The sequence below is a fragment of the Drechmeria coniospora genome, chromosome 02 (genome assembly GCF_001625195.1).
Source record: "Drechmeria coniospora strain ARSEF 6962 chromosome 02, whole genome shotgun sequence".
Classification (NCBI taxonomy): domain Eukaryota; kingdom Fungi; phylum Ascomycota; class Sordariomycetes; order Hypocreales; family Ophiocordycipitaceae; genus Drechmeria; species Drechmeria coniospora.
Window position 1 is genome coordinate 6,532,234 of NC_054390.1, and position 22,117 is coordinate 6,554,350.

General features: G+C 58.1%; 7 protein-coding genes and 1 non-coding gene across 8 annotated transcripts; 5 read left to right on the top strand and 3 right to left on the bottom strand.

The window, feature by feature from the left end:
• Positions 1-2,724: 2,724 nt before the first annotated feature.
• Positions 2,725-4,641, top strand: DCS_04905 (uncharacterized protein; the record flags this gene model as incomplete). Its single annotated transcript, XM_040802211.1, has 2 exons — positions 2,725-4,197; positions 4,252-4,641. 2 exons carry the CDS (start codon positions 2,725-2,727, stop codon positions 4,639-4,641), a joined length of 1,863 nt encoding a protein of 620 aa, XP_040657244.1.
• An 890-nt stretch (positions 4,642-5,531) lies between these two features.
• DCS_04906 (uncharacterized protein) lies at positions 5,532-6,380 on the bottom strand (the record flags this gene model as incomplete). Its single annotated transcript, XM_040802212.1, has 3 exons — positions 5,532-5,739; positions 5,823-6,306; positions 6,371-6,380. The coding sequence occupies 3 exons, from the start codon at positions 6,378-6,380 to the stop codon at positions 5,532-5,534; spliced, it is 702 nt and encodes a 233-aa protein (XP_040657245.1).
• A 2,300-nt stretch (positions 6,381-8,680) lies between these two features.
• On the top strand, positions 8,681-9,796 carry DCS_04907 (Octanoyltransferase; the record flags this gene model as incomplete). Its single annotated transcript, XM_040802213.1, has 1 exon — positions 8,681-9,796. The coding sequence occupies one exon, from the start codon at positions 8,681-8,683 to the stop codon at positions 9,794-9,796; it is 1,116 nt and encodes a 371-aa protein (XP_040657246.1).
• A 1,643-nt stretch (positions 9,797-11,439) lies between these two features.
• Positions 11,440-11,511, bottom strand: DCS_t64. Its single transcript has one exon. It is a non-coding gene; the product is annotated as a tRNA-Thr (tRNA).
• A 1,257-nt stretch (positions 11,512-12,768) lies between these two features.
• DCS_04908 (cyanide hydratase) lies at positions 12,769-14,097 on the top strand (the record flags this gene model as incomplete). Its single annotated transcript, XM_040802214.1, has 4 exons — positions 12,769-12,916; positions 13,034-13,398; positions 13,475-13,888; positions 13,945-14,097. The coding sequence occupies 4 exons, from the start codon at positions 12,769-12,771 to the stop codon at positions 14,095-14,097; spliced, it is 1,080 nt and encodes a 359-aa protein (XP_040657247.1).
• Positions 14,098-14,709: 612 nt separating this feature from the next.
• Positions 14,710-16,257, top strand: DCS_04909 (sugar 1,4-lactone oxidase; the record flags this gene model as incomplete). The annotated part of the gene is made up of 1 exon (XM_040802215.1): positions 14,710-16,257. The coding sequence occupies one exon, from the start codon at positions 14,710-14,712 to the stop codon at positions 16,255-16,257; it is 1,548 nt and encodes a 515-aa protein (XP_040657248.1).
• Positions 16,258-16,298: 41 nt separating this feature from the next.
• Positions 16,299-16,580, top strand: DCS_04910 (uncharacterized protein; the record flags this gene model as incomplete). Its single annotated transcript, XM_040802216.1, has 1 exon — positions 16,299-16,580. The coding sequence occupies one exon, from the start codon at positions 16,299-16,301 to the stop codon at positions 16,578-16,580; it is 282 nt and encodes a 93-aa protein (XP_040657249.1).
• Positions 16,581-17,277: 697 nt separating this feature from the next.
• DCS_04911 (uncharacterized protein) lies at positions 17,278-20,202 on the bottom strand (the record flags this gene model as incomplete). Its single annotated transcript, XM_040802217.1, has 4 exons — positions 17,278-19,380; positions 19,446-19,645; positions 19,966-19,988; positions 20,051-20,202. The coding sequence occupies 4 exons, from the start codon at positions 20,200-20,202 to the stop codon at positions 17,278-17,280; spliced, it is 2,478 nt and encodes an 825-aa protein (XP_040657250.1).
• Between the last annotated feature and the right edge of the window lie 1,915 nt (positions 20,203-22,117).

Genomic DNA, 22,117 nt, shown 5'->3' on the forward strand with positions numbered 1-22,117 from the left:
ATCCAACCGCTGCCATGGCGGCCACGTGCATGAGGTGCGTGGCCACAATGAAACGATATTGTACGGAGTAGCTACTTACACTGGTGTTTGTTTGGTGGTGGCACCTTTATCCATCACCATCGTGCGAGCACCAACGTGGCGTCGCGCCGAATTAAGACCTACAGTGCAAGTCAGTTGCTTGCGTTGAGGAAACGTACTGTGAGGCCACGGTACAGACGTGCATGCGCCGCTGGCAAAAGCCCGACGAGAAGTCGACGAGCAAGTTGGTGCTCCGTATCGTCGTCTGCCACTCGTTCGGCAAACCTGATTGAGGACCAATATCAATATCCAGGCCAGGGCCATTCGCTGGTGCGCCGCGTCTCACCCTCATGCGTGCAGAGCGGCCACTCCGCTATGCGCCAAGACATTGTTTTGCAACTTGCACCACAACCCGACAGTCCGATCATCATCGCACCCCTTGAGCTTGCTGCGCGGTCAAATCATGGTGCTCGTTGTAATCGCACCCCCGCAGACAGCATCATGTTGAGGGCGGTACTATTTCCGGCGAACGTCGGTCCTGTCTGCCCGTCACAAGCCCACGAGCACACTGCTCCGCTTCCTGCAGCCCAAGGAGAAGGGCGAGAAGCGCTGCTCACTGGACCACTGGACCCTAGTTGCACGCAGCGCTATCAGCTGGGCCTCTCCCTCTGATGCTAGCTGGGGTCTTTGTGTTCGCACTGGGGACTTGGTACCTCTTCGTCCAACCACTCAGTAACTTTGCACTGGAGCCGACTTCCTATTAGGTAGTGCAAGGCACCAAAGTACCTAAGTTTACAGGCGGTGGGATGGTGGATAATACTTAGTACTGTCCAGTACTAGGTACGAGGTTCCTAGTAGGTACGTACTTTAGTAAATAGGTAATACCTATTGTACAGTACTGTACATGTACAACGTTCGTCCACGGTTTGGTCATGAGCACATTCAGTAACAACAAGTACCTGCGGACTACTCCGTACTAGGTACACAGTAGGTCTTAATACCACACTAGCAGTGACTTGCCATGAAGTTCAGTGCTAGGACTACCGTACCAAGGTACTATAGAAACTAAAACCTAAGTACTACCTACTACTAAGGTACCAAACTCGGACTAGGCGTGTAGTTTGGTGCTGTAACTTGGACGATACCAACTCCTGGTAGGGTCTTGGGCAGTAATAAGTCTACGCGCTATGTTCCTGGACCAACTGTACACTCGCTGTGCGCTCAAACAAGGACAGTTCTACTATTACTGGCACTGCTGTTGCGTGATAGTCGAGAACTAGCAGTAACTTGGTACCAATGATTCACTGACGATGGATTCCTCGCAGGAGCGGATAAGCCTGTTCTGGTACTACTTGTACCTGTAGTAGAGCGGGAGTTGTGCGTGGCCAACTGTCAGATCCTCTGTTGGCCCTCTGGTGCTCGGCGGCGCGAGCCTGCAGCTCCCTTGACAGACACGGGACAGCCGCCAGGGCGCGGTGCCGAGGTTAGGACGCCTGCTCTCTGAAGGCAGCTTGCACCGAGTACATGGTATTATCGGACCACCGCCTCGTTGGGTGGCGAATCGGTGGCGTGGTCTCAGCACAGCTCGCAACCAGGCAACTCCATACGGAGTACGGAGTGCAGCTCGCTCAACTCCGTCTGTCACAACAGAAACGGCGTCGCCATAGGTCTGCCATCGAGCGCTCGCTCAATCAATCTCCTTCCTACCGTTCCCCTGGCACCCGGTTCGACTTTTCCATATATTTCAACACCAACCTTCGATTCCGGCGTTGCTGCACACTGCGTGCCACCTTTGGCTGCCTCCCCTCGCCCCAGGCAGCATCGTTGTCCGCTGCGGATTCTCAGCATCGATACAAATACTGCTACAATCACCGCTACGAAAACCGTTACGAAAACCGCTACGAATATACAGAAAGAACCGTCGTATCACTACTACCAAGACTACTAGCCTGTGCGCATTCTCATACTCGATCACCGATACGGCGAGGCACGAGCACAGGGAAGCGGTAGATCGAGTGCAAGTACTCCGCACTGCAGAGACCCGGCCAAAGTTGGTGGATCGCCAAGAGTTCCCCTCACGACAATCCCACCACAGCCAGCGAGCGCTCTCCCGCGCCCCGCATCGAAAACCAAGACTACCGGACTCGACACCAGTCGCCGCTCACCTCGACAACCTTCTGCTTGGCGACGGGGTGGCCGGCCATCAGCCTCGTTTCACGCCAACGGACCGTTCCCATCATACCCCGAGCCTCCGACCTCGTTTCTCATCGTCCTTGCCCAGCGACTGACCGTCCTTCTTCCGCTGGCTCTGTAGGCTCTGCAGGCGCCCACGAATCGTCCCCGCATCCTCCATCCAAGCCCATGCCGGGTTGCTCGCCAACCGACCGAAATACCCACCGCCCTTCGACACATCCTCACGCCCTCGACTTCGACTCTGCAACCTGAAAGCAAAGCCAGGCTGTCGTGAGCGAGTGGGAGCCCGTCAGAACGACGCACCCCTGCCGGAGAGAGGCGGCCCTCCCGAAGACGTCCGCGGAACCCCCCCCCCCCCCGCGCCCCCCGTCGAGCACGCGACGCAGGCCATCCAAGTCCTCGTCGCTGCATGGTCTAGGGCCTAGGCGCTGCCCCCTTGGCCTGGCCTCAGGCCGATTGCACCCCAGCTCCGCCCATCGTGAGCTCCGTCTCATGCCGACGACGTCGGACGAGATGCAGAAGCGCAAAGACTTCGATCCCTCCGCCGCTCCCGGGACCGAGGGCTCGTCCGAACCCGGCACACCGCAACAGCTATCCCCCGAGCCGGCTCTCGACACGTCCAAGCGCATGCCGTCCCTCCGTTCCGTTTCCGACCCTCCCAACATGAACCCCAACTCCACGCCGCGCGGCGTCTTGGGCGCCGCCCGCAATCCCGTCTCCCCCTCGTCCTCCTTTGGGGCCGGCGGCATGGACAACAGCATCATGGCCAGGGCGAGAGCCCTCCACCAGGAGCGCATGCAGAAGGGTCAGCCGCCCACCGTCCAATCGTCCCCCTCGTCCGCGCCCGCCGCTTCCAACGGCTTCCCGGGTAACCTCCAGATGCCCCGGGGCATGCAGCGCCCTGGTCCGGGCCCGCACCTGAACTCCGCGCCCTCGCTCCCGGCCTCGCTCAGCCAACGGAGGGCCAACAGGATGGGCCCCGGCATGGGCATGAAGCTCGACATGGGCTCCTCCTCTCCCGGCCTCAAGCTTTCCGACATCACCGGCGGCGAGGCCGCCGACGGCAAGCAGCCCGGCTCGGGGCCCGGCTCCAAGATGGAAGACTACAAGCGATACATTGACGCCGAGAAAGGCTGGATCACCTTTGACGGCGCCGCCACCATCACGAGCACGGGCGTCAGCTTCGCAAACGGCCAAACCTTCAAGATCTCCTTGGATGAGATCGAGAAGCTCGACGAGCTCGGCAAGGGCAACTACGGCACCGTCTACAAGGTAAAGCACGCCAAGCCGGCCGCCCCCCGCTTCGGCCCAGGTCTGTCGGGCGCCCGATTGCAGCAGGGCAAGCCGGACCCGTCCCAGCCGGCCATCGTCGATCGAGCCCGCAGCGGCTCCATCAGAAACACCACCGGCAAAGTGATGGCCATGAAGGAGATTCGGCTCGAGCTGGACGACGCCAAGTTTACGACGATTCTCAAGGAGCTCGTCATCCTGCACGAGTGCCTCTCGCCCCACATCATCGAGTTTTACGGTGCCTTCTTCCAGGAGGGCGCCGTGTATATCTGCATCGAATACATGGATGGTGGCTCCATCGACAAGCTGTACGAGGGCGGCATCCCCGAGAGCATCGTGCGCAAAATCACCTACTCGACCGTCATGGGCCTCAAGACGTTGAAGGACGACCACAACATCATCCACCGCGACGTCAAGCCGACCAACATCCTGGCCAACACGAGAGGGCAGATCAAGATCTGCGACTTTGGTGTCAGCGGCAACCTCGTCGCGAGCATCGCCAAGACCAACATTGGCTGCCAGAGCTACATGGCGCCCGAGCGCATCTCGGGCGGCGGCATGACGCACGGCAACGCCGACGGTACCTACAGCGTGCAGAGCGATGTTTGGAGCTTGGGTTTGACCATTATCGAGTGCGCCACCGGCCGGTATCCCTACCCGCCGGAGGTGTCGTCCACCATTTTCAGCCAGCTCAATGTACGTCGACCCGACCCGTCCGCTGACCCGTCAAGCTAACCTGAGTCTCGCCAGGCCATCGTCGAGGGCGAACCACCCGGTCTTCCCCAGGAGGGGTACTCGGACCTGGCGCGCGACTTTGTCAAGAGCTGCCTGCACAAGGTTCCCAAGAAGAGGCCGACGTACGCGATGCTGCTGCAGCATCCGTGGATGGCGCCCTTCTCCAAACCCGCCACCATCACGGAGGAGGACGAGGAGGGAGAGGGGGCCGACATGGCGGCCGAGGCGGTCGGCAAGCTGCAGCTGTCGTCGGCCAGCGAGGATCCAGAGGTTGCCCAGTGGGTGACGTCGGTGCTGCGTCGGAAACTGGAAAGCGGCGACGCCGGCGGTTCGCTCCGCCCGGCGCTGCATGCCGCGCCCCTTGATTCGGTCAGTCCGCTAGCAAGTCCGTTGCCCGGCACGTGAAACGGACTGGTGTCGCGTACGCTCGTTGACGGGGCTCGCCGTGTCGCGCGGAGCGCACATGAAGCATCCAGCGCGCCTCAGAGAACGGGGCACGACGACGAGGCCAGCTTCGACGAAGCAGCCGGCGCTTTTGTCATTTTCATTTCTGAGCATGCCCACGGCTGGGCAGCAGTCTGCACCCTACCAGCGAAACGTCGGCCCCCTCACTCCCTGCAGGCACACCGCGCAGCGCGCAGCGGATGGCTCCTTGTTCGCGTTCGACACCTACAACCGGCAGTGTGTGGTTCGTTTCGTTAGCATCCGGCACTTGATAGCTCGCAGTGTTCTTGCTTCGGTAGCATTCAGCACCTGACTACGTCTTTAGAAACCGAGCATGGAATAAACTATTACATCATTCATGGTTGTTGATTAATGGGTAGTAGGGTATTACACTTCCACCTCGTGCCCTCGCATGCAGGATAAGCATACAGTAGCCCCCCCGTCTCCATGGAGGCCCGAATCCTCGGCCTTCGGAGCTCCATTTGAGCCGTCTTCATTTCCTCAGTCTCTAGACTCGCAGCGCGGCCCGAACACGGCCGCAGTTCAAACGCACGGTAGCCGGTACCTTTCCAACCCGGTTCCACATGTGCACACGCATGTCGTTTGTCGTTTGCCTCGTGATTAGGTAGGGTGGGTGGTAGAAAGAGACTGGTGGTACCATTCAGGTGGTGACAGAAAGGAGCAACATTGCGGAACAGATAGGCAGCTAGGCAGGCATCCAAGGCAGGCATCCAAGGCAGGCATCCAAGGCAGGCAGGCGGGCGGGCAGCCTTTGCCATTCCGCCGGTGGTTACGTCAGCTCGAGGCCTGCGCGTTCGGCCGTCGGCGTCGAGGGCGAGGGCGAGCGTCGGTTATGCGTAATCCTCCTTGACGCGGCTGCTGCGATTGCCGGCGCTGGGGCTGGAACTGCTCTTGTCGCTGCGTATGCCGAGGAGGAAGAGGATCTCGGTGACGATGAGGGCGACGTAGGAGCCCCAGAGGAAGCCAAAGGCGTACGAGCCGATCTGGGCGTCGCGGCCGGCATCGTGGAACTCATCGCGGGCAAGGACAAATGTGGCACTGGAGGGGCAGCTCAGGTCAGCTCGAGGCCTGCGCGTTCGGCCGTCGGGGACAGGGGTCGGGGAAAGGGGTGGGTGACGTACGTCGTCAGGGAGGCGGCGATGGTGTAGCACAGGAGGGCGACGCTGGCGATGACAAAGGAGATGGCAGCGCCGAGACGACCGCAGCAGGCGAGGAAGCCGGCGAAAAAGGTGAGGACCTCGAAGAAGAGGGTGAGGAGGAGGAAGACCCAACCGAAGCGCCAGAGATAGTAGTACTGGTACGAAGTGGTACCGCTGCCGTAGCCGCCGTAGAGAGCGGGAGGGACGTTTTGGGCGTTGGAATCCCAGGCGAAGCCGAATGGCGGCGCAGCACGGGCGTCGGTGCAGTCGGTGTTTCCGGGGCCGCAGACGTAAAAGTAGGTCCACTGGGAGATGTCCTTGGCGCCTGTGATGCCGCTCGTGTCGGCCTGCAGGAAGTAGGTCTTATTGAGGGGCGTCGCGCTGGTGACGCCCGAGAGGATGATGAAGAAGAGCATCACGATGGAGGCGGCGAGAACCAGGAGGGCCGCGAGGCCGAGGGGGGCGTCTGGACGCACGTCAGCGGCTGGGCCCGAGACGACGACGAAGCCATCACGGAGTGAGGGACCTACTCTTAGGCATGATGACGACGGGTGCTCGTGCGCAAGCTTCGGCCGAGTGGGGAGAGCGAGCGGCGTCTCGCGGCTAAATATAAACGAACAATCGGACGAAGGATGAATCAGGCTGCCCTAGGCGACGGCAGCGGACGGCGGTGTCTGGTAAGAAATGCCAGTGCTAGCACTGTTTCGGCTCTCGAATGTCTCGTTGTCTCAGTTGGGCCGGCCGGGTTTGGCGTTGACGGCGTCCCGTCTTTGTCTTCGTCCCGCGTCGTCAGCGAGATCGAATCCGGGCGTCGTGGGGTCACAAGCGGAGAGAAGAGGCGTTGCACGTGCACGAGTCGAGGCGTGGACGATGGCCAAGGTCGTCGGGAGGATGGCGATATGACGTCGAAGACGTTGATGATGTCGACGATGATAGGATGGTGATGATGCTGATACGAAGCCACCGCACAGGACGACAGGGGGAATGGAAAGGTTGGGTTGGGATGCGAGAGAAGAGAAGAGAAGAGTCGGAGCTGTCGTTGGACTTTCACACGCGAGATGGCGAATGAAGAGAAGCGGCGAGGAGGCGAGGAGGCGAGGAGGCGAGAGGGGCAGCAGCTGGGAGGCATCCAGTTTAGCTGGGGGGCTAGGGAGCTAGGGAGCTAGAGGGACGACTACGATGAGACCTGAGGGACGATGGTTTTGGCCTTCGCTGCTTGGGCGATGCTGCGTTTGTCGTGGCGTTGGGGGGTGGATCTGCAGCGATGACGACACTGGCCCGGCTGCGGTGGGCTGCACTTGGCTTGCAGCGAGGAGGGGGACAGGGGGGGGGCTTCTCGCATCTTAGCTCCAATCTAGTACCTCTCTCGCCGGCACCTCGACCTCGCTTGGGCCGTATTTAAGGTCGAGTTTAGGTCGCATTTAGGTCCCCATTGTCGATGGCACGGGGGGTCCCTGACCCAAAGCAGAGAGCGGTTCAGGTTCAGACGACCTAGTCCCTGGCCCTGGCCGCAGCTTCGAATGCGTGCGGTCGGCGGGCGCTGTCCACTGATGCACATGTAGGTGTGCATGCTCTCGGACGACGCTGGAGAACTAGGCAGGCAAAGCACCCAAGTACTAATAGACCTTCTTGCTCAACATGTACATGTTCGGGGCACCGTACCATGTACCGGCAGCATGTACGCTGTACAGTACTATTCCATGCACCTACAGTACATGTATTAACTGTATACCTAGTACTAGGCACCTGGCATTACTGGGTACATAGTACGTAGTACCTAGTAAGTAATATTACAGTACTCCGTAGAGTACGGAGTACATGTCGGTAGGTTCAGGCATGCGTACACCCCGGTACATGTCCATGCAAGCACGAACTTGCAAAGCGACAGAATACTTGGCGAATGGCAACGACGATAAGTAGGCATTCATGTTCCTCGGGGGGTTCATGATCCTGACTACCTAGTAGTTAGTACCTAGTTCTTAGTACCTAGTAGGGAAGTACTACCCAGTACGCAACTCATGCCACCGATGTATTACATGTACACTGTGCGGAGGGGAGCGGCGGCACTTTAGCGACAGCTAGGAGCAATCCGAGCAAGCAACACTAGCGGTAAGATGACCGCCACGGGAGATCATGTCGGGGGGTATTGGCCCCAACTCTGCACGCTAGGCCGGCCCCGTCTCTGCTCTTGCGAAGGGGTGTACCAAGACCCGACACCTGCGTCAGTGCCATTGTAGTTGCCCAACCGACAAAGGAGAACATACTTACAGTGACAAGTGCCCTGTGCTCCTACCATTCGATGACAATATGGCAGGAATTACCTGGGTACGAAGTGAAACTGCCATGTGAGAAGTCGTTGGGTGTACTTGCAGTAAGCAATAGTGATGGGTACAGTACGGAGTAATAATACTCGCACGGAATTATTGGCCAAGTACGGAGCACGTAAGTATATAAGTACTGTAGTACTCCGTACTCCGTACAGTATTGCCTGTTCATGTACAGAGTACCTACCAGGCACTGCAAGTAAGAACGTCTACTTGCGTGTAGTTTAGTAGTTGCACCTACTTTAAGTGCAGTTCTACAGAGTGCTCCGTACAGTAGTAGTAGACTTGCAAGTACGGCAAGTACAGTAATATTAATATGTAAGTATGTACTCCGTAACAGTTGCATTCCTCGAAATGTACGGAGTACAGTACTCCGTACTTGGACTTTTAGTAGTTGTACTCCGAACCCCTCGTGCCCATCGTGGGGCCTGGAATCCCTTAGGTTAGTACCTAGTAGGGCTTCCGAGCACGGTATTCCGTACTGTAATTACCCGCAGAGTACTCCGTACATACAGTATGATACGGAGCGCGTGCTCCGTTGGTTGTGCCACCGTCCAAAAACTCGCTTCCATCATCTTTTCTGCAGCTGTCAATCCCCCCCTGCAACGACGCGGCCTGGCACTGCCGCGTCTCCCGCTGCCGTTTCCTGCTGCTGCTTCCGAGGGGCACGCTACGAGCCCCAGAATGAGGCATGTCGTTGCCTTGCAGTCGAGGTCCCGAGCAGCGGCTCTCGTCCAGTTCCGCGTAGCCATCACGAACACGCCCAACTCCGCCTCCGCCTCCCCTTGTCGACCATGGCCCGGGGCGCAAACGAGGGCCCTTTCGACGCTGCACCATAGGCATCTCGGCCTTGCGAGCTACGACCACGCACAGGGTGTCCAGGATGCCCACCGTGCCGAGTTCCTGTCGTGGAAAGCCCTCACCGGGGCCGAGCACGACGAGCAACCTCCCCCGCCACCGCTCCTCGTCTCCTTCGAGTCCACGCCGACATTCACCCTCGGCCGCCGACAAGAAAACGTCGACGACGCGCAGCTTGCTCGTCTCCGGCGGCCGCTAGACGTCTGTCTTCGGCGGCGCCGCGAGCCCGTGCAACGCAGCTTCACCCCCGACGTGCGAAAATCCAGCCGCGGCGGCCTGACGACCTATCACGGACCCGGCCAGGTCGTCTTTTGGCCCGTCGTCGACATGCACTCCCCACGATACCCGAGGTACGGCGTCGCTTCGTATGCGAGCCACCTCGAGGCGACGACGTCGCGCTTGCTGCGCGAACTTTTCGGCATCCAGACGTCAACGGTCCACGACGAGCCTGGTGTCTGGGTTGCTCCATCCAGCCGCCGCCCACGCAAGATTGCCGCCTTGGGCGTGCATCACAGGCGCCACGTGACGGCCCTTGGCATCGCGTTGAATGTCGACGTCGCCGTGGCAGGCGACGAGCATCTCAACCCCTGGGCTAGGTTCGTCCCGTGCGGGCTCGACGGCAAGGCCGTGACTTCTGTTGCCGCCGAGGCTGGTGAGCTCCTTCCGGCAGATTGGGATGCCGCCGTGCTCGCCGGGCGGTGGGCAGCCATCTTCGAAGAGGGGCTGCTGCATGAGGAGAGGCGGAGCGGTGGTGCGTCGAGTCGGTTGCGGTAGTGCTGGCTGCATCACACGAAGGCTGTCACGATCCGACCCGGCCAGGACGCGTGAGTTTTATCATGATGTGAAGAATGGCACGACACACAAACGACAACGCCACAATACACGCGACGGTACTGGCGCCGCTGTACGACGGAAGGCGACTGGTAAGGACGGTATACAGTCGCAACACATAACACCTACAAAGTCCACACTGACTGTGGCACCCATTCTTTGTGGTCAATTTTTGTGCAACATTTATGAGCCCGGTATGCGTCCCCGCGCAAGTTGCTATCCGGAACGATGCAATAGATATCCAACACCCGCACGCCAGGATCTCTTGTTCGAGGTATTCCCGGCCGCCGAACGACCAAGTGACCTTTAAAAGGTCTTCCACGGAAGAAGAAGACCTCTACAACGGACCTTGTCAAACGACGAAGATGCCGATGTTAAAGCAGCAGTCATGAACCTCTCACCACCTCACTGCATTGGCGCCTATCGGGATAGTCAGCGCACCGCTTTTTCGAACGAAGGGGATAAAGGACTTACCAAAGAACGACCGTGATGAAGTCCTCTTCTTCCGTTCCTGGTCTCAAATGTCAGAGATAGTATTCGCCGACTTCAACCAGCGTAAATAGCCTCCAACTCAACGACAACGACTTCAACCACAGCAAACTACAGAACGTACGAGTCGCGACTTGTACAGCCTCAAGGCTGGGACTTGTGGTTCGAGGCCTGTCGTCGTATTGCGAAAAACGAGGTAATCTGGGAATACGTTAATCCAGACGGCGCGATGATACTATCACGACCTAGGGAGATGACCCACGGCGAATGAGGTCGCCAAGGTCAACGCTATGGCCCTCGCTAGGCTCAAGGAATCAGGCAACGAAACACAATTCGTTCCGAGTGAGCACCTCTCGACTAAAGATGAGCGGAAAGAAAATAAAAATACAAGAATATGTAGCCATTTTGTTCAAGGGGCATGTCCATATCAGCTTTGCCCTGCAACCTCATAGGCCACGAAGGTGCTATCGACTGCGAATTAGCAGGCATTGCGCAACAAAAAAACCTAGCGACACAATCCCTTTGCAGGGGTGTCACAACGCATAACACCTTTGAAGTCAAGTTTTCCAGGGCTGAAGATACATGGAATTTCTTGGCAAGGTTTGTAATTAAGGCAGGCATACAGTACAGCGACGCCTTTTGATCTCATTGATCAGTGCTTCAATGCGAGCAAGCGGATGGATGGATGACCAATATAAGCATTCATGATCATCCAGGGTAGACCACTGGAAGCAGAACAAGAATGACATGGGTTTGTATCATCACGTGATAACGAGCATAAAACAAGATTCCACAACATTGCGTCACGGCCTGGGCAACCAGGATGACTCCTTCTAGCTGTCTTCACACTACAAAGTGAATGTTTAAACTTATGCAGGAGGAATGGAGCCGGGGATGACTTCTATTGCTGCTATTGTAGGTAGCTATGGAGTAGCTTCGTGATGAATGCCAGCTACCAGAGTGATGTGGTTCATCGGCCCAGCATTTACATGCAGGTAGGTAGGGAAGGGAAGGAGTAATTAATTATCAACAGAATCCAAGTATGAAAAAAAGTCGGCAAAGGGCCAAAAAGAAACGGTCGCCCGATGCGACTTCTCTGCCTCCTACAGGAATCGAACCTGTGATCTTATCATTACTAGTGATACGCTTTACCACTAAGCCAAGAAGGCCGCTTGTTATACACCTATCGTTAAAGAAACCTTATGTAGACTTCCTGCCACCCATTTTAGTGCAATGAAGTGGGGCAACCCCCCAATTGGGAATTTCCCTTTTACGGACGGAGTAATACAAGCACGGAGTATTTGAACAGTAAAGCTAATATTAATTCGTGTACTTATTTCTACTCCGTTCTTCCAACTCCGAAATACCTCCTGCATTGAATCCTCTGTATCTCTGTACCACTCCTGATCTATCTGGACAATCCTTCGGAGAAGTGGATTGGCGGCGGTCTTCATTTTTCTAATAGTGATTCCCATTCATAGCTTATATGGTATGGAAGCCGTCGGGTGTTGTTCATCATCGGAAAGCGAAAGAGGCGAATCAGGAACGGACAGCACAGCATATTGGACTGCTTGTTTGTTTCGTGAGCCATCTCGCGTCTGCTATTTCGTACGATGCATCTATGGGCAATCCTGCGCACCAGTTCCATGATTATTCATTCATTTAATTTCTTTGCCTTTGTACTGTTTATTGTCCAATCGTTGAGCATCGTGGTATATAGTACACTCAAGCATCGGACGTGATCACTCATATATCGCGCAGTAAGCGCGTATCCCCATTGGTTTCTTGACGCCGATGCACTGGCATCAACACCGTTCAACCAGCTCTACCTGCAGGACTCACTCGACGTCGAGCTTGTCAAGAACATTGTCGTTGTCAAGTCTCAGTCATTTGCCGGTATTGCTCCGGGATGCGCCGCATAGCTGCATGAACAATCCCGAGTTTGGTGCTACCATGCCACCCTCAGGCCAGGTTCGTCGATTCCGAGTGGCATGATTCCCGAACTTGCTGCCTTGGAAACCTGGAATATGTAATCTTCACCCGGATTCCGTCTTGGCGGTGAGCATCGGCGTGCATGCGGCGCCATTGTCGACTGAGGTTCTGGCTCCATTCTGCAGAGTTTTGAACCGGATATGCTGTAGATGGCCTTTCGGACCCTCGATGCCCCGAGTCTCACATTCTGGCTCGATTTTGCGGGTAGGAGTGGAATGGAGATGCCGAGGAATCCGTTCGCTTTCGGTTCGGCTCCCGTAGTTCCATGTCGTACCATTGTGAAAGGAAGTGCCGTCTCATTCTCGGCCTAGCTGGCCATGTCGACATTATAAACCGATCAGGACCGCCGCTACATGCATGGCTCATCGAACCTCGCACTCGCCTCCACTCAATCGCTAGTCTCGAGAAAGACTCACAGGATCCATCGCGTTGCCATGCCTGCCACCATCCGACAATACAAAGCGGCCGCTGTCCAGGCCGAGCCCGGATGGTTCAACCTAGAGAAGTCTGTTCGGAGGACGGTTGAGCTCATTGGCGAGGCCGCCGAAAAGGGCTGCAAGCTCGTCGCCTTTCCAGAGCTATGTTCGTACTCTTCGCCTTCTGAATATGCATGGTTGTGACGCAAGCTGACAGACTAGGGATTCCTGGGTATTTCACCTCGTCATCGTGCTGCCATGTTACCAAGTTCACTTACCCCAGACCGAAACACGCTCATCAGATACCCGTACTTTCAGTGGCGTGTCAACTACCAAGACTCGCTCCCTCTTCTCAAGGAGTACCACCAGAACAGCCTGCGGCCTGACTCGGATGAGATGCGGCGTATTCGCAGCGCCGCCCGAGCAGCAAATATCTACGTCTCGTTGGGATACTCGGAGCTAGACGGACACACGCTGTACACGGCTCAAATCATCATCGACCCGACCGGCGCCGTCATCAACCACCGGCGCAAGATCAAGCCGACGCACGTGGAGAAGCTCGTGTTTGGGGAAGCGACGGGCGACTCGCTCGACTCGGTCGTCGACACCGAGATTGGCAGGCTCGGCCACCTCAACTGCTGGGAGAATGTGGGCGCGCCATGGACACGATGGATCCGAACCCGATGCATCATACAAAGGTCGAGCCGATGGCTAACGGGAGCAGATGAACCCCTTCCTCAAGGCCCTTAGCTGTGCGCAGCACGAGGAGGTTCACGTCGCCGGCTGGCCCGTCTACCCTCCGGCCTCGACGCTCAAGTACCCGGACCCGTACAGCAACATCTCAGAGACGCAGTCGGAGCTTGTGACGCCCGCCTACGCCTACGAGACGGGTACCTGGACCCTGGCGCCGACACAGGTTGTCACGCGCGAGGGGGCTCGCCTCAACCTCCCGAAGCGCCTGCAGCACGACGAGGCGGCCCTTGACGGGGAGTCGGCCATCATTGGCAACGGATTCACCCGCATCTATCGTCCGGACGGTTTTCGTGCCGTTGAAGATCCGGCCAAGACATTCGACGGTCTCGTCATCGTGGACGTCGACCTGGATGAGAACCTGCTCACCAAGCGTCTTGCCGACTTTGTACGTTGAGCAGCTTCCGTCCCCAGACTGATTTGTGTACTGAATCGTAGTAACAGGGTGGCCACTATATGCGCCCAGATCTGATTCGGCTTCTGGTCGATAGGACGCCCAAGTCGCTCATTGTGGACGCCAACGCGGCGGACCCCAAAACGTTCCCGAGCACGCTTGAGCGACTGGGTCTCGCGAAGCCTCTAGCGGCGGAGGAGTAAGTGGTTGCGAGATAACGGACGGCATAGGCCTTCATGTCATCAGTGTATGTGAGTATATCATCGGCATAAATGTTCCAGTAGAAAGAAAGGTATTGAAGAACAACTCTACTCTCTGCTCAATGAATGATCAATGGCTCGAAAGCCGTCGTATGCTGGTTCCATCGAAACCGATCAGGCTCTCGCGATAAGCAAGAGCCAAGACGGCCAGCGAGGCAGGTCAGTTTCATGGGAGCGAAAGTGACGACGTGCGTGAGTACTGCGTGAAAAATTGGATGCTGAACAAATGGATGCTGAACAAATGGATGCTGAACAAATGGATGCTGAACAGATAGATGCTGAACAAATGGATGCTGAACAAATGGATGCTGAACAAATGCATGCTGGACAAATGGATGCTGGACAAATGGATGTTGGGCGTGGGTTGGTGACTAGCAAGCTGCTGCCCCTCTAATAATTTTCCACCCCGTTCGCCGCTACACCAACTTTTTGGTGTGACAAACGTCGCTTCCCGAACCTGTTCGTTCCAACCTCGCCATCTCCCTCCACCAATTTCGCCATTCAGCGCCCGCTATTGTCTGTCACCCGTCGTCTGCAAGGCGCACATCGGGTATCATGCATCCTTTGGCGGCTGCGGAGCTGCAGGCCGCCCGCGATGGCATTCCATTCCGTGCAAAGACGCAGCACCTCCACCGCACCTGGGCCCGTACCTTTGCCTCTCTGCCCGAGCTCTACATCCAGCCCGAGTCGCTTGAGGAGGTGGAAAAGATTGTCAAACTTGCTCGGCAATGTCGTCGCCGCATCGTCACCACTGGCTGCGGACACTCCCCCTCCAACATTACCTGCACGTCGAGCTGGATGGTCAACCTTGACAGCTTCAGCAAGGTGCTCGACGTTGATACCGACACGGGCGTCGTGACAATGCAAAGCGGCATCCGCCTTTACGCTCTCGGCGAGGAGCTTGAGAAGCATGGTCTCGCCATGCCAAACCTCGGCAGCATCAATCAGCAGTCGATAGCGGGCGCAATATCTACCGGCACACACGGTAGCAGTCTGCGTCACGGCCTCGTGTCCGAAGACATCGTTTCCTTGAAAATCACCCTCGCGAGCGGCGTCACCGAGCTTTGCTCCGCCGATACGAACCCGGATCTCTTCCGTGCCGCCCTCCTGTCTCTCGGTGCGCTCGGCATCATCACCGAAGTTACGCTACGTGCCGTCCCGGCTTTCACCCTCCGATGGAAGCAGACCATCGACACGGACCTCAAGTTGTTCAAGTCCTGGTCGCACGACCTGTGGACCCAAAGCGAATTTGTGCGAGTCTGGTGGTTCCCATACACTCGCCGTGCCGTCGTGTGGCAGAGCGAGAAGACGGGAGATGCCGAGCTTCCTCCTCCCGTCAGCTACTACGACAAGGCACTGGGCTACTACGTCTACCATAACCTTCTTTACCTCGCCCAATTCGTCCCGCGCCTCCTGCCCTGGATCGAGCGCTTTGTCTTCGGTTGCCAGTACGGCTTCGCCAATGGCTCGACGACGACCGCTGTCCAGCCTAGTCGAAAGGCGCTGCTGATGAACTGCCTTTACTCCCAGTTTGTCAACGAGTGGGCCATCCCCCTCCACAAGGGCCCCGAGGCCTTGCGACGGCTCAGCTCCTGGATCAACCGCTTGACGCCCGATGATGCCGACTACGTTCCTCATGACATTCCCTTTTCCGCCGACGGCCTGTACGTCCACGCGCCTGTCGAGGTTCGCGTGAGCGACACCACCTTGACCTCCAACCTTCGACCCTTCCTAGACCCCACCGTCGTCGACGGACCAACGCTGTACCTCAACGCGACACTGTACCGACCGTACTGGAACGATCCGCCCTGCAGGTCGCGGTACTACGAGGCATTTGAGTGGCTCATGAAGGACCTCGGCGGGAGACCGCACTGGGCCAAGAACTTCGAGACGTACCGGCCAGACATTGAAGCCATGTACGGAAAAGAATTGGACGAGTATCGCCGTGTCCGAAACGAAGCCGACCCAGACGGTATGTTTGTTGGGCCCTGGCACAGAGACCGCATTCTCGCGGGCCCGAAGCTCGAGCTGGAGGAGACGGAGACGGCGCGGACGAAAGCTCCTGGTGGGGGGTTGATTACCACCGGGCAGATTCAACAATGATACATCCGACCTGTCAGATGAGGCTATCTATTCACCTCGAGATGTACGACTTGACGGATATGGCCGACAGGCCTGTTCTGAATGTCGCACGCCCGAGGCTGGAGTGCAGCGCGAGCCCGCGGCTAGCAAGTTTCAGAGCCAGCTACGCGCCAAGACCTCCTGCGGCAGTCGAGGGCTTTCGCAGGGTCAAGCTCGACGACTTTCACAAGATCCTCGTGGTAGATGCCGACAACGTGTATTGCTGCGATGCAGAGCGGCGCGACTGTGCGCACTTTGCGAGGCGCTCGAGACACGGTTTGGCGATGAGCTTGGCGCATCCGTGACCATTGAAAACGGTCGAAAGGCCAAGGCCTGGGTGCACACGACATGCGAAGCCACATGCACCCCGGCGAATGGCCAAGGGATCCGGAATGCGATTTTTAACAAGCCGGCACGGTCAATTTTGGACTCCACAAACTTCAGCTGCATTCGACAAGCCCTGGGAGCACATTTGCGAGTTGGTCAAGGTCATGCAGCATGTAAAGACACCCCATGAACGCCGTCGACACGTCATGCGGTTTTGCCCAAAATGCCACCGTCATTTTCAGACGTCGCAAACGTCAGATGCACTCGACGAGTCCCAGGAGCAAGTTCGTGAATTAGTCATGGTCATCTGTATAAATACAAACCTCTCCGACTCCGCCTCTGCCAACTCCCGAAAGCCCAAGTCCCCCAACATCAATCGTGCTCTCCTCCGGCCGAGTTGACTCCCGCCTTGGGAGCAGGGAGCACGTCGTTGGAATGAACTCAACTGAAGCCGTGGAAGAAAGTCAAGTGCGCCCTTATCCCAGCAGTCCCAACCTTGGTTTTCCTACGCGTGACTCGTGCCGCGCGGTGGTGAATGAACAGCCGGCGATGGACAAGTATGTTTCGAGAAAAGAAGCGTAGCAGGGTCCGTCTCGGCCCGATTCGAACCCGACCTGATAGTGTACAATGGAATTCCCCTAGTCGGGGGCTGCCTCGTCAATTAGAACCCGACTCCTAGGCGCGGCTGATTTGGCTGGCACTCGTCCGGCTTCGCTCGTCGTCCTCCTCGATGACGTCGCTTAGCCTCGTTGGATGGTGGTGCCTGGGTACCGTCTCCCAGCCCGGGGCAGCATAGCCTTGTCCCGTGTAGTCTTGCGGATGCTCGTAAGCGCCGGCCCACTGGCCCTCGACGGCCGACGTTGATGGCGGCTCGTGGCCACCGCTAGGATTCGTCGTCGCCGGAGTCCCGTACTCGTCTGCTTCCGTGTCAGAGCCCGAGCAGGTGGAGGGCGGGGCAGCGAAGGGAATCTTGTTGCCGTGCACGTCACGGATGAAGCTCCCTTGGGCGTCGATTACGTACTCACCTTCGCTGTAGCCGCCCTCGGAGCGCGCCCGGGAGCCCGCGTGGGCAGCTGACGGGGACGGGACGTAGCCGGCGGCTATCCGGGGGGCCGACTGCGGCTGCCTGTGTTCCGGCCGATCCTGCCCGTACTCCTGCCGGTGGCCGTCCCGAGAGGTGGTTGTGGCTGTCGTGCCTTGACGACCGGGAACACCCTGGGTCATGGGGACGACCTGGACACCACCAACAATGGTCGGCTGTCCCGTCTGTAGGGAGTAGGTCCGGTCGCGCTCCTCCTGCTCGCGTCGGCCGAGCTCTTCCCAGGCCCGGCGAGCCTCCTCCTTGGAGATGGAGAGCTCCTTGCGCATCTCGGCAATCTGCTTCTGAACCTTGGACGCGCCCTGCTCCTGGTCGAGGGCGTCACGGATGGCGTCGGCCCGGTCCCTACGTTCCTTTTGAATGGCCGACTCCAACATGGCGTTCATCTCGCGGGCACGCTCCAGCTCGGCCCTGGTCTCAAAGAACCAGCGCTGGAACTTGCGCTCGGAGCTGGCGCGCAGTCGCTGCAGCTCGACGACGGCGTGGAAGAGGTTGGCGCCAGCGGCCGAGAGGTCGGTCACCTGGCGAGCGAGCTGCTGGCTGACGGGGTCGCGGTTCACGTCGTCCTTGTTCTGCTCGAGCTTGCGGATCCAGTAGCTCGTCAAGCCCTCCCAATGGGCAGACAAGGTTTCCCACCGCTCGAAGGCGTGCGGAAACGAGTTTCGAGTCTTGGTCACGTCGGGCTGGGGCGCGGTGCCGCCTCCCTGGGCGGCCGAGCCAGGCTGATGGGTTTGTTGCGGCAGCGGCGGTTGGGGCAGCGGAACGGCGACCTGGGCGGGCCGTTGGGAGGGCCCCTTCGTCCTCTGCGCTTGGGGTTCTGCAGGCGGCCGACTCGGAGGCTGCGGGTCTTGCGGTCTCGTGCTGGCTTGGGCAGCGGCTTGGGCAGCGGGGCCAGAAGATCGGCGCTTGGCACTCTTCTGCCGCGCCTCCTCCAGCAGACGGGCTTCCTGCTCCGCTCTGCTTCGCTCAGCTGCCAGCTTCTCGGCCTCGGCTCGCTGACGGGCTTCCCTCGCCGCCCGTTCCTGCATGATCATTCTAGGACTCCTGATGCCGGAGGGAGAGCCGGTGGGCGCCGGCCCGGCTGTGGGGCGGCGTGGCGAGGGCATGCCTGGGCTACCGGGCGCGAGGGGGGGCGCACTGGTGACGAGGTCGGCCATGTCGGCGGACTCCTCGACGACGTCGGGGGTGAAGGGCAGCGGGTGGCGGAGAGCCTCCTCGAGGGCGTAGAGGATGGCACTGTGGGTGTTTCTGGTGATGCGCACGGCTGGATAGGGCCCGTGACGATCTCGGCGGTCGCAGGTATCGTCGAGACGGGGGCGGGTCCGATCGGCGGACACTAGGTCGGGATCGTCGGTCCGATACAGCTCGTGAGGCGGCTGCAGCTCGAAGAGCGATGCCTCGAGTCCCACGACGGAAGCAGCAGTCCGCGTACGGGGGCGGGAAGTAGCGGTGATGGGGAGAGCTCGCGGAAGGTCTGAGCTTGCAGTGGTGGCTTCGAATCGAGACGAGCGACGGGTCAGAGTGGCCTCGGAGGAGGATGACGAAGGGGATTCGGATTCGGAGCAGGAGGAAGGACTCGGCGTCCTCGGCGGCCTCCTAATGAGAACCGACGATTGCTGGCGTTGTTTGGGGGAGGATGGCTTGTCGTGGCCGTCGTGGGAACCGGCAATGGACGGAGGCTGGGACACGAGGGCTCCTGGGCCGACGGCGGGGGGATGTGAGGGAGACAAGGCGAAGAGCTCACCACCAGGCGCCGTGGTGGACGTCGATCGAGGTTGGAGCGTACGTCAGAGGCGTGGGAGAGGGGAGGGAGCAGGCGTCGAATTGGAGGCAGGTGTAGAGAGGGAGCATCGGCGGGACCAGGAGAAGAGGCGAGGTGAGAGCGGGAGCTGAGGGGAGGCTGGTGGTCGGTGCTCGGTCGAGAAAAGAGTGTGCGAGCAAGTGCTGCAGGTCGGTTGTAGCAGGTATGTAAGAAAGAATCAATTTCATCAGCGTCGGCCGGGTCGGGAGAAACAAGGAGGCGAAACAAGGGTAAAAATCGGTCAACCGTGCCGAGTGCGCGCACCAGTCGGCTTCTTGTGGCCGAGGGAGGTGCTGCGTAAGTACTCCGTACCGTAATTATATACTATAGAGCTACTTGTGCATGCATGTGCGTCGGCTGTTCATGTATGGAGCTTACTCCATACAGTACTCCATAAGTGCTGGCACTCGATTTGGACCCCTGGCCTGGCGACGATGGTAGTGGCCGTGGTTGGCGTACTTACAGGTACCTAGTAGCCATACCGGGCTGTACTAGGTTAGCACTGGGTCGTGGCAAGCACCTGTAGCACAATAATTAGTGCACTGTACCTTGGTGGTGGCAGCCAAGGTGGGGAGGGTGGGTGAAATGTGGTGGCAGGAAAAGCGTGGAAAACGGGGGGCTGGGGTGCCAAGGCGGACGCAGGCAGAGCCGGGATCGGAAGGGTGATACGAATACGGCTGGTGATGGATGGGAATGTCATAGCTGCACAGCAAGGCACGCAGCAGCACTCCGTACAGATCGATTTGGATTGGAGAGGGTAAGGGAAAGAAAAAAAAAGGCGAACAGATGGCCTCTTGCTTGCCGCTCTCTGCCCTCTGCTCACTGCCCTCTGCGTTTGCGGGCAGCTGCTGGAGATTGCTGGGCCGCGAGGGGTTGTGCGAGCTGACGTCGTTGCCCCCCCGCAACGCAGGCGACATCGCAGTCGGGTGAGCAAGGGGGGGCGGCAATCGGCCAGTCAATCGAAGAGTCAACCAACCAAGGGTGCGTGCGGTGCCTCGGGACTTGACTCGACGCTCCCTCAAACTGCTGCGACGCTCGATTCATTCACCCAATAACCCCGTACACGCACTCCGTATACCTGTCGATTTTTTACGGCCACGAGGCGCAGGAGCCTTTTGGTTCATTTTCACACCCGCAATTGCCTACGAGCTCCAAGAGGAGTCGGCGATTATGCTCGCGAGGGCGATGTCGGCGGTGGATCGAACCTGTGCAATCCCGGCCGACGCCATTAGCGGTTGGTGAGGTTAGCTCCAAGGTAGTAACTAGGTGCCTAGTACTACTAAGGTAACTAGTAGGTACCTACCAAGGTATATATATTAGTACCTACAGTACGGAGTACAGAGTGCGTGCGTGTACTGCACCAGCACTGCTAGGAGGCACCATTTCTACAAAAATTTCACACCTGTGGCCTGTTGAGTGCCGTGCCTACAACGTACGTGTAAAGTGGCCCAATGATGACATTTCGCGCGCTGAGCGTGTACTGATGGTTGGTCTGCTCATGGCACTGAGTACTAGGTAGACACTAATACTCCCTCCCTAAACGTACGCCTTGCTGGCACTGCCTCAAAAGGCCCAATGCCCTCCTGGTATCCTTCATTGCCAGCAGGCAAAAGCCAACTCATCGTCGGCGGCGGCAGATCATATCAGGCGGCTACACGCACGCCGATGACCAGCAACGGCCACGCCATCTTCTGCTTCCATCCGCCATGGCTTCGTCAAGAGCAGCCAGCAAGGGTTCGAAGCAAAGGTATTAGCATCCGAAGGAAGTAAGTACGTGTCGTGAATGAATCCCTTCAGGCGAATGCACAGATGGGGCATTTCGTGATCCTTCCAGCAAGCGGACCTATTACCACCAAGCACGACTACAGTACGAGCACTCGATATAGGTGGACATGAATTATTATTAGTTACGTTGCATTGCATCTGTCGTCCTACCCAGCACACTTGACCGCAATAGCAAGTACACCTATGTGCACTTACTGCGGCAACGACGAGATGGAAAGGCTTCGACAGTCGCTCGTGTGAAGGCAAGCAAAACCAGGCCAGGCCCCAGCTTCGTGAAAAATCGGTGTGCCGAAATCTGAGGGGGTTGGCTGGCGGCGGGCTGGTCCACCGTGCCGCCATTCACCAAGGCGCACCGCCTGGCGTCATGGCCAGTACTTGGAGGTGCCATGAACGACTTAATGCATGTAGTTGTAGTTACCTTTCATGTGTGGGGAGAGGAATACCCGTCACTAGGGTTGAGGTGAGAAAGTTGCAACGTTGGCTTGGCGTGTCTCGATCAACAACTACTTGGTGCCTTGGACCACGGTGTACCGCTATGAAATTGGTTAGCAGTACTCCGTACTCCGTAGTACACTGGAATTGCCACCTAGTACCTGTCGCCGTCAGGTGCTGATCAATTCGAAAGCTCGTACTGTATTGATCCGGAGCACACTCGCCATGCTTGGTTTACACGCTCCACACTTGCTGAAATCCGTTGCAAGTACTCCGTACGACTCACCGGCTTCATGTCGCGTGTCAGCGCCCCCTCGGGGTTTGGTCAGTCTATGGGATTTCAAGCAGGTTGACTATTTTATAGGGACCTTTCCTGATCCTGATCCTGCCTTGTACCG